This window comes from Pseudochaenichthys georgianus, chromosome 7 (genome assembly GCF_902827115.2).
Source record: "Pseudochaenichthys georgianus chromosome 7, fPseGeo1.2, whole genome shotgun sequence".
Taxonomy (NCBI): domain Eukaryota; kingdom Metazoa; phylum Chordata; class Actinopteri; order Perciformes; family Channichthyidae; genus Pseudochaenichthys; species Pseudochaenichthys georgianus.
Genome location: NC_047509.1, coordinates 33488988 through 33506994, shown reverse-complemented (window position 1 = coordinate 33506994; position 18007 = coordinate 33488988). Strand labels below are relative to the sequence as shown.

At 39.5% G+C, this 18007-nt stretch overlaps 1 protein-coding gene across 2 annotated transcripts in view; it reads right to left on the bottom strand.

Annotated features, from left to right (window-relative positions):
- Positions 1-18007, bottom strand: part of hdac7a (histone deacetylase 7a) — a 68390-nt gene that overhangs the window by 42431 nt on the left and 7952 nt on the right. Inside the window, exons 1-2 of one of the 2 annotated variants that reach the window (XM_034086534.2) lie at positions 7326-7559; positions 6252-6320 (exon numbers count right to left, since the gene is read on the bottom strand). Coding sequence is in view for 1 of the 2 variants with exons in the window: in XM_034086533.1 (XP_033942424.1) it covers positions 6252-6320 (69 nt within the window). In the remaining variant the exon portion in view is untranslated. Of the gene's footprint in view, positions 1-6251; positions 6321-7325; positions 7560-18007 lie in introns of those variants that run through there. The other variant, XM_034086533.1, reaches the window with a different exon arrangement.

The window sequence follows — 18007 nt, the reverse complement described above, 5'->3', positions numbered from 1 at the left end:
AAAAGCTAATGGCCCAATGTTCATGAATCTAAGTGGAAGGATGTAGCGTGGGCCAAGGGAAAACATATCAATTGTGGAGAACATCAGAATTTGAAGGCCAATTTAGGGTGTGAATTGGCTTGGTGGAGGTCTGTGGTCGAGTGCCATTCTAGTTTTGATTTGTAACAGAGTTTAAACACTATTCACAATTTTCTTTTGATTCAGCGACAGGTTGGTAAACAGCTATTGCTAAATGATTTATCATTTATATCTGAAATGTGATTATTTGGTGTTTTTGTTATGTGTCTTCGTAGATGATAGCAAACTACATTTCTTTGAGTTTTTGGACTGTTGCTCGGATAAATCAAGTCGTTTTCAATCTGAACGTCTTTTTCATGTGAGAGTTAGCTTATAGTAACATAAATAACACTCTCCCAGACTTCACAACAACCATAACTCAGCACATGAGTTGTAATGGCCTGGGGCCCTGTGCACTATGTTTCCTTGTTCACTGAGTTGTTACCCGTGACATAACTCTAAGAAAACCAAGGGATTGGTTTTCTAAGAAGTTACATTTCTGTGAAATCCTTAGCCATTATGAACTTTTAAGAGGCTTGATAGAAAGAGAAGCAGAAGAGAAAATGGTTTGCGCTCTGGTTTATGGTAGACCAACACCACTTGCTATATATATCAGACAGAGCGTGTTTTAGCAGCTTAGGGCAACTTTTAAGTAAATGTTTTCAATATGAGTAAAGAATTCGACCCCAGCGTTTGCTTCCTGATCGCTTCTCATTTTCTTTTCAATGCCTTGTGTATTTGCAGGAGCACGCTACCTCGAGTTGAAAAACTTCAGCTAAGAGTCTCAAAGTGTTTTTTTCTGATTGTGTAATCGGATAAATTAAGAGGCTGTTGATGTTTCCTAGAGCTATGCCGTGACAGAAGTTACAATGATATGAGCAGAAAACAGTAGCATTAGGTTGGTTCTTGAGATTTCAGATAAGTTGTTTTCACCATATTAAATGGTTCTATTAATGGCACTATTTGGTAGTGAACAGTTCATGTTTGAAGCTGATGATAGTTCTGTTTTACAGTGAGCTCATGTGGCATACATTAGTTAGAAATGTCATACATTAAATATAATGTAACACATGGTAATAAGTGAAATGACCACATCAACATATCTGAATATGATAAAAATATGATACCAAACATGCATGCTGATAAATCGCTGCATGCATTGTGCTATCTATTACACCACCTCCTTGTGATATTGAACATATTCACTATTCCCTCATATTTCCAGCTTTCTGCAGTAGTGTTGTCTGTGTTCTGCAAAGTGGTGTGCACACACCCAGACAGACAATACATAATGAAATAAACATGCATGGTGTCTCTCCTCCTTCACGTCACCTGGCTGTTGAGATCAGCTTGAATCTGCAAACATAACTGGATGCGATTCCCCATCAACACACTCACAGTCTAATCTAAAGGCAGGGTCCCGTTGAGACAAGACAGGATCTTATTGCCTCTGTGCCAACGACAAGCTATCTGATCCGAGGTCAGTGGCAGTAACCTCAGTGCTCTGGAGTGAATGTGAGCCGTCCATTACTCTCTGCGAGGTGTCTGGTTGGAAAACTTGTGATTGAAGCTAGACTGATATATAGGGCAGGCTTTAAATTAGATATCATTACATCAATGGAAGCATTCAAGCATGCATAATACCGGATGTGCATTCCTCACAGAGCTTGATGCTTAACATAGAAAAACTAAGCTTCATAAATGATTCAAATTCAATTAGGATTTTAATTTAAAAGATGTTTTCTTTCTATTTAGGCACCCAACATGATCCCGTCACTGAATGAATACGGTTTGGTCAGAATACCAATCGTGAGCTACTCAACATTGCGGCCTCACATAGTTTGGTGGAATTAAGCTATACAAAAATACAAAAAAAAATCGGATTGAAGTGTATAACCTGAGACTCAAAATGCTGTTTTGGATCCATGCAGGTTTTCTAAAAGATTTTCAAAATGATTCCATGACTTTTCGAGGACCGATTATCAAAATGTCCATGACCATCATATAATTACACATCAGAACTGCATGGTATATTGTATTTCAAATCCTAACTGTTTAAAACATATCCTGCAAACTTCTCAAATTTCTTATAGTCAGTTATGTTCCTATGTATTTAAAATACTGTAAACTAAAAGCAGATTCCCTTTATTATCAAGAACGAGTATCAAGCATAAGCTAAATGTCATCTGGTTATACTTCCTGTGTACACTTAGTGCACTTGATTACAAACTAATTTAGAATGAACATCTGAGAAGCAATGCAGCACCACAAGTAGCCTACATAATGCATAATATTAAACATGTACTCAAATGTAATAACCACTTGCTCTACATTATTTAACATTTCAGATTCAAACCCCAAGGGAGATAACTGTAACAATTATTTACATTAAGCATAACAGAATTCCATGACATTTATTGACCTGGAATATGAGTTTTAAATTCAATGACTCTCCCAAGCTTTCCATGACCGTGGGAACTTTTGTCCAAGGTTTCTGGTTCGAGCAGTGGGTGAAAATTAAAGCCCACCCCCCCCCAAATGCCACAGGAATAAATCCTTAGGATGACGTGTGTCACTGTCTACGTGATGGTCCTGTGTGTGTGAGAGAGCCAGAGAGCGAGTTGGATGCAGACTGCAGCTGGAGGCCAACAGCACACCAATTACCCAGCTGACCACAGCAAGGAGCCTGTAGCTCAAAGGTTAACGCAACATAAATTGATTTGACACACTACTAAAATGTTAAGGACAATGTTACCTCAGGCCACACCGCATACACTTACACACAAGCCTCTGTGTCCCAGTTATACGTGCAGAGAGACAGAAAAAGACACACAATAAACCGCAATGAAAATAACACACATACACACAAACAGTGCCATGGGCCCCCTTGGAGCGCATTATATTACATTACCCCTGACATATCAAGTGATTTCATGCACCTCGAGGCAGGACAATCGAGCCATTTGTTCAGCGAGTCAGAAATAACCCCGTCCTTCCCTGCCGTCTACTATTACTACCATTACTACCACAACTGCAGCACAGCTTGCGTCTGCACTGCTTTTTGGCTTTAGGGGGTCCCATAGGTCAAAAAGCACCACAATATTTCTTCAGAGGTCATTGTGGTTGTTGATCAGTACAAATAGGTGATTTTCTTTTCGGGGGAGGGGGCCGCAGATGGAATTTAATGACTTGTGGAACAAAAACACTACGCACACAAGGAATTTAATATGGAGCGTTATTTAGTGTTGGATAAACAGGATAGTAGTAGCAGCAGTGTTACCATTCCTGTATGCTGTTCAGTGATATATATATATATATATATATAACAGCAGCGCTCAATAAAGAGCAACACTGTTGAAGTGTGGTCAGGTTACTGCAACGTATAAAAGCAGTGAGGAAGAGAAGTGGCAGGAGGAAGAGAAGTGGCAGGAGGAAGAAAAAAGTTTTACAGGAGATTTGTTGAATAAAGCTTTGTCACTTCATCAACTCTTTATGATTAAATGTTGATACTTCCACAAAAAAGTAATAATCTTTGGTCAATCCTGCACAATAGTGACATATGAAAATCATTTAACATAGAAGCTCTGCCTCGAACATTTGTAAGAAAAAAAAGAATGTATGTAAATCTGGAAACAATAAGTCAACTCATGTAGGTTTTAATGAACTTACATTTTGACTATTTAAATAATCAATAGTTGTTTGGTTTTCTTTTTCCCCAGCATTTCCACTTCATCGACTGTAACTAACACTTCCTCAGCTCTCACATTTAGCACGAATCAGTGACAAAGAAAAACAAAGAGCCTGAATCAGCTGACCCAAGTGGTTGGAAAGCAAGACCAGGGAGAGGATATGTGATATTGTTATCTGGCCCCACAGTTTCTCCCTACTTAAGTGAGCCAGACAGGTACTGTTAGTGTGCACACTTCCTGAAAACACATGTGTTTGAGTCTTTTTTGGGAAGAGTTTTGCGGTTACTGCAAATCCTGGTGGCCTGCAGGACTATTATAGCAGTCTGGGTAATTTAAAAGGCTGTAGAAGCTTTTAAAAAAACACATCTGGCCCAGACTGCTGCTTCCTTAGACTGATAACCAGTCTACAACTTCAGAGACGGCTGCGCCCGGCACTAGTTAATAGAAGCTTTAAAGGTGGGGTAGGTAAGTTTGAGAAACCGGCTCGAGATACACTTTTTCTTATATTCCATGGAATGCTCTTAAAATCCCGATAGCAATGAATATCTGAAGTGCTTTGACAAAAAATCCATAAAAAAAATGTCATCTGTGGAAGCCGTAATACTGTAAAAAGTACAACCAATCCGTTTAGCCGGCCCGGCTAAACGGATTGGTTGCCGCCCTGTCTGTCAGCCTTCCATCTCGTGCACCCACAAATGTATCTCGTGCCCTCATTGGGCGTGCCGTCATTGGGCGTGCATTGCAGCAGTACTTCAATGACTCGCCAGCAACAGGCGGCCACTTTCACCAGTCTGCTGACGTCATGTGCGCGTTCATGTGTGTTGGAGGAGGTGCTCTGGAAGGAAGTCTGAAGGAAGGGGCGGATTCTTTTCGGCTGTGTACTTTCAAATGTTAGTGCACTCGAGCCGGTTTCTGAAACGTACCTACCCCACCTTTAATGTGAGGTTATATGGAGTCAGGAGAGACAGATTAGAAAGGAAGACAAAAGGAGAAAGAGCCAGTGTCAGTTGCCCTGCGTGGACAACACACATGTAACCAGACCCTACAGCCACGGCCATGACCTCACCGGGTTTTTCCGCACACACACGTACACACACAGGGCACATAGCGGGGCCTTGGTTAGCATACAGTCAGCGGAGCCTGGCACAGCGCGAGCCGGCTCCCATTCAGAGAGTCATGCATTGTAATCCTACACAGTGTGATCACACAGTGGAGAATGCTAATCTAAACTAAAAAGGCAGGACACAAAGAAACAGCCGGGTGACTTGTTCCTGATGGGTGGAGCAGCGGATCAAATACATGTTTATCTCAGGTGGAAGAGTCAGCGCTAAGTTTCATAATAAGTTGAAATGTTTGGGGGTTACCAAAGGGTCTTTACACCCTGCGTCATACCGGTTATCAATGTAGAGTAGACATCTTTATTGTCTAACCATAACATCATCCTAATGGAAACACAGCAGTTACGTGACAAATGAAAAACACTCGCAACTGGACATTTTTGGGGGAATATTTGCAGGAAATAGGTTTCTATGTTTCCAGATCTAATGTCTGTTCCAATTGCACAAGAACACATTTGAAAGATGAAATGCCAGGATTTGAAGTATACCAGACCACAAGGAAGAAATCGGAAAGTTATTTTGAAGTTAATCCTACATACATATCAGCATCATTTCCCACATGACTTATCAGAACTCAGGATTACATCACTTTTTAAAACAGGATGTGTTTTTTACCGAACACGTTTAACGGAAAAGATCTTACGTTGAACATAAATGTGAAGTCTGACACATCATTTATTACCACACTTATGCATGACCCGCAGCATTTCTAAACCCACACGTAAAGAAACACAGCGGGCCGAGTACGTCTTTCCAACTAGGCCAACACCTGTTCTGCACTTTACTGCACTTCTTTAGCTTAGATCATTCTCACTGGAAAAACTTCTGTCACCAAGGCTGTGTAATGTCTATGTGTGTTCGCTGTAAACATGTTGTAAAGAGGACAAGATGTAGTCCTGAGGGGGTTGATTGTAGACTAGCAGCATTTTTCAATACGAATGTTTCAGAGCTACTGGCGGTGGACGGTGGTCTAACTTTAACATGTCAAATATAAAAAACCTACTAACCTAAACACAACTACTCATGTAGTTCCAGTTGGTATTAGGGCTGCTCAATTAATCGTATTTTAATCGCAATTATGATTTTAGCTTGCACCGATTATGAAAACAACATAATCGAAATAAAACGATTATTTATTTGAATTCTTTTTTTTTTTTATTGGTTTTTCAGTTGAATTATACTTCAAGTTCAGGGTAATCAACTGTTCAAAACATACTGTTCAAATGTTTTTTTTCAATAAATGGATGTTTTCAAAGTAAATGGATAATCGTTTTTAATAATCGTGATATCAATTATTGACCCAAATAATGGAGATTATGATGTTTGCCATAATCGAGCAGCCCTAGTTGGTATTTAGTGTGCTATCTTTAGAGCTTAACAGTCCTACCTGCCACTGCAAGAAATATGTTGTTCTGTATGTCTGTCTTTATGATGTTCCTGTCGGTGCTGATTCCATCTGTGGAGACAAAAATAAAAGAGTGAAATGCTGCAAAAATAAACAACATAACACTTTATGAATAAAACAAGCAAACGTGTTAGCTCTGAGTTACAAAACAATGCTGTTGCATGTCTAGAATTCTCATTTCAACAACATAAACTATCCCAGAGAAGTTGCTGTAATTCTTGCTAGTGGCCAACAGAGGCAGATACAAGTCATAGATGACTCAATACTGCTTTAATGTTTGTATTAGCAGACTTGGCCACCTGATGGGTGCGGCTGGGCACAATCTCGTGATTAATCCCTAATATTTCACACGGATCTGTATAGAAGGATCACAAAATGTGTGTGGAAAAGGTGGCTTGGCAGAACTTAACACACACAATTGAGTCAAAGAAAGTAGAAAAGTAGGCAACTAGTGCATGCCTGTGTGTGCGTGTGCGTGCGTGCGCGTGCGTGTGTGTGTGTGTGTAATAATAATAATGTAACTAAAGTATCTTATCTTCTATGTCATTGATTAAAAATGACAGCGTTGGAGCTAGCACTTAAAGCTATTTCAACAACAAGTTTTCTGCTAAGGGACCAAACCACAAAATAAAGATATTTCTACTGGGACCTACGGAGTGTCTCCGGTGACTTAATCCAAATCCAAACTGGATAGGGTTATTTCATTTCTATAATTTCTTTAATGTTCTACCCTAATATTGCAGTGGTAACATCATGTCTGTTATACATTGTTAATCGTGACTTTCCGGTAGTTGTACACCCATTTATCACAATAAAAACACTTAAACAATTATATTAATACAAATGAGATATTATGTGCCATTTTCTTCGGAGTTCTTTTTTTCTGACGCAATTAAACGTTTCACTTCGGTGCGCTCCTGAGCAATTAAAACACCTGCGCAAGCATATTTTAACGTAGCAATTCAAAAGTCCCATACAAAAACAGCACATTAACATTAACAAGTAAAGAGCAAAGAACGAACTCCCAGCTGTTTCCTACACACATCGTGTTCCTACCTTGTAAGACACAACACAGCAACACCTAACTGCTTCTTAAAAGTCCAAAATCTTGAAAATAATCCAGCCAAACAAGACCTCGTACATCCGAAAAGAGCTGCGAAAAGCCGACTGGAGGTGATGGTGAATTCCGCTGGGGTTGTCAGCAGACAGTACAGAGGAGGAGGAAACGAAAAGAGACTTCTCAGAGGCAAGTTGCAGAAAAGAAAAGTCCGGCCCCTCAAGTCCTGCCCCCTCCGCTCTCCTTCTGACAGAAATAGCAAGCTAGGCGGGCTCCACCAAAAATAGCCTTGACTTCACACGGACCTTCAGAACTATTGTTTTCCCGCAGCGACTCACTGCCATTGGGTGAATTCTGCAGCCAATCAGCGCTTGGCTTCTTAAAACGTTAACTTGATTCAATTAAAGAAAATGGCCCCTACACTGTGGCTCCATCTGCTGTCAAACCACTCAAAACCACCAACAGCACCAGGCACATAAATGTTGTGAGCAAGTTTGGTTTCACTTTTTTAAGCCCTTGAATGCTCAACTTCTCCTTTTGCACAGGCTCTCTTAAAGTGCTGATATGCAAGCGTTTTTAGTAGAGAAATGTTTCCAAAGATTACAAACAACCTATAGGCTACTGTTACACTCAGTGTGTTCACTGTTTAAGGTCGAAACAGTATCTTTTAGACCAGCATGTGGCTCTCACCTGGAAATGTAACGTTCCCATGATGTGTCCATTGTATTGGTTCCTGAGCTTGTGACATTCTAAATAACATAATGCATAAGTCTGAAAGTATGCATATGAAATACTACTCCTCACTGTAATGTAGGTTTTGACAAGAAAATCTCTTAAGGGAGTCACATGTCTACCAAATGTCTAATGTAACCTTTAAAACATTTACATTTTGTTGGGGGCCAACCTTGAGAACAATGAGGAACAACTAAAAAATACTAGAATATATTCTATCCTAAATATTTTGGGAAAGATAATGAGGTTTCTGGCACAAAACCATGTATCTAGTCTATAAACCTTTTCTAATTTGAATGTCTTGCAGTGAACATGTTTTAGTGCCTTTGGTTGTTATCTTGAATGTTTCGGCAATATTTGTTCACTTTAAAGCCTAACCTTATAAGCCTTTTACAACACATTTACCTTTATTATATAGGTGTGTATGCTTCAACTTCAATAATTTGATTGACAACCGCACTCTGGAACAATGTGTTTATGTCGTCAACAACAACAGAAGAAGAAAATCTGTTGGGTGGGCTTTTGTGAGGAAATACCTTCTGTGGGCAACAATGTCATATATTGTTGAGCAGATTATACAAACAGCTTTACTCCCTACTGTACTCTTCATTCACTGAAAGGCCTACACTACAATACGCAACCGTGCAGTTGTAATGCATCAGATTAAAAGTGCAACTGATTTGATCATATTTAGGATAAAGATGATATCAGCATAGAATCAAAGCTAGTTTAAGTGTGTTATGAAACCAAAACATTCTTCAAAGCAACACATGGGCATTTTTACGCTCTTTGGTTAGCAGACTAGTTTTAAATATTGGAAACCCACAGGGGAATAGCTGTTGTATTGTACAGCAATACGTCTTTTGTTGCTTTTACATTTTTATCAGAATGTATTTTACAGTACCACATCAGCATTGTAGATTTCCTGAAAAATGTTTAATATCCTTACTCAGGGTATATGCAGGAATCCTGAAGTCAAATGTAAGACCTTTTAAGACCCTTTCCATACATTTTAAGACCTCATCGACACTTTCAGTTTTAACCGGTTACATTGGCGACACACTTTACCTCACATTGACTATATTCAGTATTGATTGTCCTTCCTCCTTATCTTCCAACCATTTGGACGCAGACTTGCATTTCGCCATAACGATGTTTAACAACCGGCGTAAACGGGCCTTCGCCCGCTATCAAGCAGTGAGCGTGCCATGTCCTGTTCAGATGACGTCAAACCCAACGGGATGCCATAAATAAACTCCACAGAATCACACTACACACCTACGCAATGATTACATTCAGGCAGACTGTAGAACACAACCTCTTTGGACAATGGATATACTTATTGAAAACAAGCTACAAAATGTAATACCTTGGAAAATGCCGTTTAATACTTTTTAATAGCCCTAATTTTCACTTAATTGATTTATCAACTTTCAATACTTTTTAAGACCCCGCGGACACCCTGTTACTATACTTTTAAACACAATAACATTATTGTGTTTCCAATTTTCCGCAAATGGAGGTTATGTTGGGTTTTGGTTTGTTGTCAGCTAGATTCAGAAATAAATATAGGTCTTATTTTTTATATAACTTGGTTGAATGACGTAGCAAGAGCCAAGAATTAACCAATTACATTTTGGAGAGGATCCTAATAAGAGGGTGGATACATTCATTCATTTATGGTAGCAGCCTTGGCAGAGGTTTGCGTTCTCTCCGAGTGCCTTTTGGTTACCACTGTAAATAATAAACACAGTAAACCTACTTTAAATGTTTGTATTAGTACATTACTACCTGTTAATTGCTGTGAAAATCAACAGATATCTAGCAGTACAATATTTTAACTAAATCTACTCAACAATACGAGAAACCTCTGAGGTGATTTGCTTGAGAAGATTTGCTTCCGTAACAAAATGATATCACTCTGTAACAACCTCGCTTATACAGTATAGCACTCCAACACATTTTAAGTGATAGGCTAAGGGGCGGGACATCTCTAAGCCAATCACCACAGAGCCGGCCAGCTAACCAATCAGAGCAGACTGGGCTCTTGTTTCAGACAGAGGGTGAAAAGAGGTGCTGCAGTAAAGGCAGAAAGACCTTTTTGAACTATAAAGCATGTAAACATGTCACAGTGGAGGCATAAAATACTTAAATGAACGGGCGAATTAGCATAATGAGGACCCTTTAAGTTATAATAGTAATAGCAGTTGATCCTGTGGAAAGAAATTTGAATTGGATGCTTTTCATAATATGGTTATGGTTTTTCCTTTCCTTGTCATAAGGACAGACTGGAGGTCAAATACATGTAACACTTTTTTATGTTATACTGGTTGTAACTACTTTGTACGGGCATAAACGCTAGTTAATTCTCTTCATTTCTCTGACCATGTGCACCATGAGGAAGCAGACCCTCCTGCCTATGAACGTTTTCACACACGTTTTTACACACACACCTACAGCACATACGTTAATGTTGTATCTCGCATGACGCAGGACCATGGCTTTGTCAGTTTTCTGGTCTATGGCCTTCCTAGAATGATCTGAGTCATGTACATCCTTTATTAACACGTCGAATATACCTTAGTAAGGTGAGCATGCTAAAAGTCTCTGTAATGATACCCATCTCCAACATCAAATAAAAAATATATATACGTGCTGCAATTCATTCGCAATTATAAAAAAGACGGGAAATGGCTAAAGGCTCAAGTTCGTTGCTACATTCTTAACAAAAGGCCTTTTTATAATCTATTTTGTATTTATCACAGAAGTATTTTTAAGTGTTTCCCCCCACTTTCAACTGTCTGCTTGTTTCCACGGAACACAAGCATGTTTGTGCGTTTTCTCCTTTTTTCCGATCTCGGCATCAGCCAGGTCAATGACTGATGTTTCAGACGAATATTGAAACCAAGAAGCATGCGTGTGTGTCTTCTGCTGCTGCTGCTCCATCGTACGCTCGCTCACCCTCGGGTGCCTCTTTGAACAGGGGGGAGCCCAGCGCCGTTCCCAGAAACCCTCAGTGTGTGGGCGCACAAGCTACATAACTGTGTGTGTGTGTGTGTGTGTGTGTGTGTGTGTGTGTGTGTGTGTGTGTGTGTGTGTGTGTGTGTGTGTGTGTGTGTGTGTGTGTGTGTGTGTGTGATAGCTATGTGCCTTGACATAAAGTGTGTGTGTGCAAGATATTTTGTGTGTCTGTATGAGTGTGTATGTGTGTGTGTGTGTGTGTGTGTGTGCGTGCGTGCGTGCGTGCGTGCGTGTGTGCGTGTGTATGAATCACATCCGGTTTCGAGCTGAAAATAACAAAACCACAGGGTGACAGAAAAGCAGCGCAGCAGGCAACCGCCCACAGGAGAGAGGAACACACACACACATACATATACACACACACATACATATACACACACACACACACACACACACACACACACACACACACACACACACACACACACCACACACCACACACACACACACACACACACACACACACACACACACACAGTCTAGGAGCTGGTCAGTACTATCCGCAAACTTCTATTTTATATATAAAAAAAATCCTCTCCAAAGCTTCCTGGGTTCATTTCAACATATTATATTTACATAAAACACAAAAATCGAAAATCTAATTTTCATACACTATGGATTAAGTGGCATGATAAAAAGTAACTCTGCAAAATGTAAATGAGGAACATGTTAATGGATCACAAGTTATACTTGAGTGATATAATATATCATTCTGAAAATGGCCATTCTGCATAATGAGTTTTGGTACTTAAAGTATACTTAAAGCCACACATTAATACATGGTCTAGGACATTTTAAATCGGCATTATACAGTTTGAGTCGCCGTTCAGTCTTTTTATTTAGGTGGTTATGTTGTTTTTTACATTCATTGTCATTTCCACACAGAACTAACAACAGTGCAGCTGCCACCATTGGCAGATATTTTGTATTTTGGGCTTCACTAACAACCCTTAGTAATCAAACCCTTACCCCCGAATATACTAAAAACATAAAAGTACTAAATGTTATCCGAAACTGAGAAAAGGTATATTTCGGAATCACAAACACATTTTTGGCTTGATTTTCATGATCTTGGAAGAAGGGCGAAGGAACACACCAATTTGGAGCAAATCTGTATGAATTGGCAAACAAACACACAATTTCTACCCTGTAGAAATGCTTTTTTAGGCAAATTAATATTGGCAGTAGTCAACTGTGACAAAAATGTAGTTATTTGACATATTGATTGAGTATTTTTATTTGATGGTACTTTAGACTTCTACTACATGTAAGAGGCAAATATTATACTCTTTCCTCCACTACATTTATTAAACACATAGTTAGTGTAAGTAACACTTTAAATTCAGGACTTTTACCTGTAATTGAGTATTCTAAGACCACATTTGTTCTACTTACTTATCTGAGTACTTCTTCCACCTCATTATATAGGTTCGTTTTTTATGAGGCTATTGACCTTTAATGATACATCAAATGTCTGCTGTGAGTGTGCACTGCAAATACAAATATAGTGCTGCTAATTCAAAACTTTATAAAAAGGAAGTGAGGCCAGTATAGAACGTTTCTCAGAGCCAAAATAAAGTGTTCAGAAAAACAACCAGTGTAAATTAATGTAAATCATGCTGAAATGACACAGTTAAAAACAGTCAGTGTGACGTGTCAGTGCGACGTGTCAGTGCTATATGGGCAGGATGTGGTCAACTGTATGCTTAGCAGTTGCCTCCCACCTGCAGAGACGTACTTCTGTTACAACACAACATTAGACACAAGAATTCCCCGTAAGAAAAGGTTCACAAAACGAAACTGACATACTCACAAGACAGCTGAAATTGAATATATGAATACAAATGTTTTGGAGATCATATTTATGAAAGTAAGCTATTGAAATAAAGTATTATTTTGGTATCAGTACCCAAAATTAGGTGTCATATCAAAACAAAGGTGTCGAATTTGGTAGAAATACTACCAAAACATTATATAACCCGTGTTTTCTTTTAATGTCTTTATGTATGTGGTACAAAGGTGAGTAACAGATCGTTAAATATTTTTTATTAAATCACAATGGTAATATTATATATTTTTTGTAATGTAATGGGATCAACACTGTGGACAATACCCACGGGAGCAAATTAGGGTGGAGTGTCTTGCCCAAGGACACAACGACATGTTAACTGCAGTGCCGGTAGCCCACTGCGCCACATTACATTGGAAATGTTGATTAAAGTAATATATATTAAAAAAAAGAAGATGCCAATATATCTTTTAGATTTTGAGTTCCAACCAGTTGCATACATGTGTGTGTGTTTCTTCTCACATAAACAAGGACATTTTCACATACATTGGAGCATTAAAGAGATTCCCAGTCCCATGATACATTGCACATGATCAGCGGGCTTAAGATTTGTTTCAATGAGATAAGATAAGAAGAACCCTTTATTGATCCACATAGAGAAAGTCAGTTATCTAATTCATGATCAAAATATTGACTCCAAATAAACGTATTCATCCGTGTATGTTTTAATCAATTACATTAAGAATACTTACGTTTTCTTAATGTAAAAATAAAACTGAATTCAAAAAACGAAATAAACTAAAGTAAATTGTACTGTATATCAGATTATACACAGTGGTGTCAGTATTAATAAGATATTACTGAGCTGATGAATGAGGTGGTACCTCTTAGAATACAAATCAAAACACAATTTGGAAATGTAATGTCGGTATCTAAGTTCATTCATGACACATTCACATGCATTCAGACACTATGGAAGATTCGATATGCTCAATCCACTTTTATAGTGTCACTGTGACTTTTCTGAAAGCAAGTTTGTGTATGATTCTTTATCTCCTATGTGCGCAGCGTGTGTCATTGTGAAAGAAACACAGCACACACGCTTGTATAAACATGAATGAGTTTTACGTAACAGACAAGGGTATGACCTGTGTTTCCACTAATTATGAAACACAGTGGTCTCAAGCATACTCACATGGAATTAGAGGGGATTGAGGTTTAAGAGGGGAGAAATGAACGAGTGAAAGAACAAGGGGGGTTTGAAAGATAAAAGTGACTGAGGAAGAGTAAAGTCAGAAAGAGAAGGTGAATGGAGGATCACTCAGAAGAAGAGGGGATGAGAGAAGAGAAGCTGAGAGCGCTGTAATAATGTTTGGCCTTGTGCTGCCAGCGGGGTCCTTCCCCTTAAGAAGCCAGCAGGAATGTGAGGAATGCTTCTAAGAAGAAAAAGGAAGGAGCGGAGGAGAAACAGGGGAGGGTGATGGGAAAGAAAGAAAGGCCGAGGAGGAGGAGGAGGAGGAGGAGGAGGAGGAGGAGGAGGAGGAGGAGGAGGAGGAGGAGGAGGAGGAGGAGGAGGAAGGAGAGTGGGGAAGCGAGATGAAAATAGAAAGAGGGAGATGGGGAGATGAAGGCAGGGAGAAATACGAGACACTGTGGAAAAGGGTTATTATCTTTAGCAGGCGGATTAAAAACCAGAACAAAGAGGATACAAATAATAAGGCTGGAAAATATTTGGGAGGAAAAGCGTGTTTTTATTTTTGCGTGTGCGGATATCCATGTGTTTGCATATGTATACGTGAGAGAAAGAATCAGGGTGTGGTCAGCTGCATTACTGAACTCCATTTATCCTCCAGAGACTGAGCTCAGTGAAGATATGGTAGGCTACTGCCCTACAACCACAACACATCGGGTCAGGATCAGTAGGCCTATCGTTGGGATTGCCTTTAGCATATCAACATTTTTTATGGAAACTTTACATTTTGTGAAAGTAGTCACATTTGCAATAAACTAGTCCATGCATTTGTTACTTCTAGGCTGGATTATTGTAACTCTTTATTATCAGGGAGTACCAAGAAGTCAGTCAAGTCGCTTCAGCTGATTCAAAATGCTGCAGCTCGTGTACTAACCAGAGTTAGGAAAAGGGACCACATTACTCCTGTTCTGGCTGCCTTACACTGGCTCCCTATAGAACACAGGATAGAATTTAAAATGCTTCTTCTCGCCTACAAAGCCCTTAATGGGCAGGCGCCATCTTACCTTAAATAACTCATTATACCCTACTGGCCTACTAGGGCATTGCGTTCCAAGAATGCAGGGTTGTTGGTTGTTCCTAGAGTCTCTAAAAGTACAATGGGAGCCAGAGCCTTTTCTTATCAAGCTCCACATTTGTGGAATCAGCTTCCAGTTTGTGTTCGGGCGGCAGACACCCTATCCGTTTTTAAGAGTGCGCTTAAGACCTTCCTTTTTGATAAAGCTTATAGTTAGGGCTGATTAGATTCAGCCCCTAGTTTTGCTGATATAGGCTTAGTTTGTCGGGGGTCATCTTACTTCTTCCTTCTCTCTGTCTATACCTGTGTACTCTCATGTTCCGATTAACCCAGCTTCCCCAAATGTCTTTCTTTTGGTGTCTATATACGCCGGGATCCGGAGTCATGGATGATCCTGCGGTCCTGTGTCCTGGATCGCGAGCGCTGGATCTTGAGTCGTGGCTGTGGTCCTGGATCATAGGTCCTGGATGGATATCCTCGTGGATTCATGTTCCTATTATACACACCTGCATTTCCAAACATTTGGACTACCTATGTTGCAAATGTATTATCTTTTCAATTTACACACGGCATCTATTGCACGTCTGTCCGTCCTGGGAGAGGGATCCCTCCTCTGTTGCTCTCCCTGAGGTTTCTCCCATTTTTCCCTTTAAACTGGGTTTTCTTTGGAAGTTTTTCCTTGTACGATGTGAGGGTCTAAGGACAGAGGGTGTCGTATTGTCATACTGATATTCTGTACACACTGTGAAGACCACTGAGACAAATGTAACATTTGTGATATTGGGCTATATAGGCAAGGCAAGGCAAGGCAAGGCAAGTTTATTTATATAGCACTTTTCAACGCAAGGCAATTCAAAGTGCTTTACAAAAAATGAAAGACATTAAGCATTAAAAAAGAATAGCTAATAAAATAAACATTAAAAGGAAAAATACATGGATAAAAGTTACAGTGCAGTTTAAGATATGGATAGTTCAATTAAAAGCAGCGACAAAAAGAAAAGTCTTCAGTCTGGATTTAAAAGTAGTCAGAGTTGCAGCGGACCTGCAGGTTTCTGGGAGTTTGTTCCAGATATTTGGAGCATAATAACCGAACGCTGCTTTACCATGTTTAGTTCTGACTCTGGGGACAGAAAGCTATAAATAAACATTGATTGATTGATAACCACTATTTTCAATTTGTGGGGATAAAGGATGCAAAAAATATTACGGTAAAATGTAAACTGTGTGCAGGACAGAAAGCATTGTCCAAATCGAAAAACAGCAATGCCAATCTCCTGAAGTACCTAAGTAATGTACATGGGGCTATAAAACTAGTCGCCAAAGACCCCACCGTCTCAACCACCGGCAGTGACCCAGATGGAGCAACACCATCTAAAACTAGTTACTGTTTGAGAGCAGTAACTATAACTATTACTAGTTACTTTTTAAAAGTAACTTGCCCAACACTGAATATATTGCATAGTTTATTTTGGCACTTGACAATCACCTTCCCTGAATTTGACTCAGGTGTAACTAAAGTCTGATTTAAGGGTTGTATATATTTCACATCATTAATCAGAATCTGAAAAGTACTAAAATAAATGTAGTGGAGTAAAAATACCAGGTTAACCTCTGAATTGTAGTGGAGTAGAACAAAGTAGTACATGCTGCTGTAACAAAAACATTTCCCAACTTGGGATCAATAAAGTATATCTTATCTTAAGATGATCGATGGCTACTACCATATTTGAAAAAATTGCCTCTGAACCTTGACAAGTACATGTTTCAGGGCAGGCTCATCAATTTACAACAGGAGGGGTCACAGACATAAGACCAGCTGTTAAATAAAGCTATTCTGACCTTAGCTGTCATGTGGGTATATACAGTATTAATGCTGTCCATTATGGACGCAAGCAATTTTCACCCATTTATTAATTTAGTTTTAAATGTGATAACACCACTGTGTTTCGTATCCCCTAAACCTCCAGGGATGTACACAGTTTAATACTGGCAACTTCTAATTGTGGGAAATACGAAAACGTCTTTTAAAACTACAATTCCCAGTAGAGACGTGCCATAGAACATGTTGCGAAACACAATTAGCCAGCATGTGTTGTTCTGGAGGGTGGGGGGTGGGGCTGGACCCGTTCGAGTCCAGTTTTGGATAGTCTGCCGTGGTTCCATTCCATTTCAAAGAGCAGTTTGACGCTTGGCGTAACCTTGGTGCACTGCCACTCCAACATCCAATCACAGAGCTTGAGGACTAATCACGGGGTTTGTCAAGCAAAGCGGATGTTGTAGTCCCAAACGATAGCTGAGGATTATGGGTAGTGTAGTGTCTTCGGCCATCCTAAACTCCGAAAAAACTATTTGTTTCTCCGAATCGAAGGTTAAAAACACAAAAGCATTGTACACAATTTAAACCAATCAATGTTGTGTAATTAACAAGGATAAACTGATGTTCTTTAGTGGATGAGTAGTGCAGATATAACTGTGTAATCATTTGACAGTGAGGGGAATACTTCCGGTTTTATTATGAACATTTTGGGACCGGAAATACTGTTTTCACCCCGTGAGGGTTGACGCCAACTTTACATGGACGCTGCCGTCAACAGAAATGAATCCTCTGGGCGTGGATTCTAAAAGTACAATACACACTTCTTGATAGAAATCTAAGCATTTTAATGGCCAAACTATTCTACAATTTAGGATTTTTCAGAGAGGGTTATTTGTGAATATACGACCCTCCGGAGCGTTTGCAATCAACGGGAGCATCAGCCCATATGCCGCAAAATTGTTGTTTCTTACACAACCACTAGAGGTGCTAAACTTTCAAAACGTGACTATAGGTCGTAATAAGCTGCTGAACAATCGACCTATTTGGTCGTTTTTT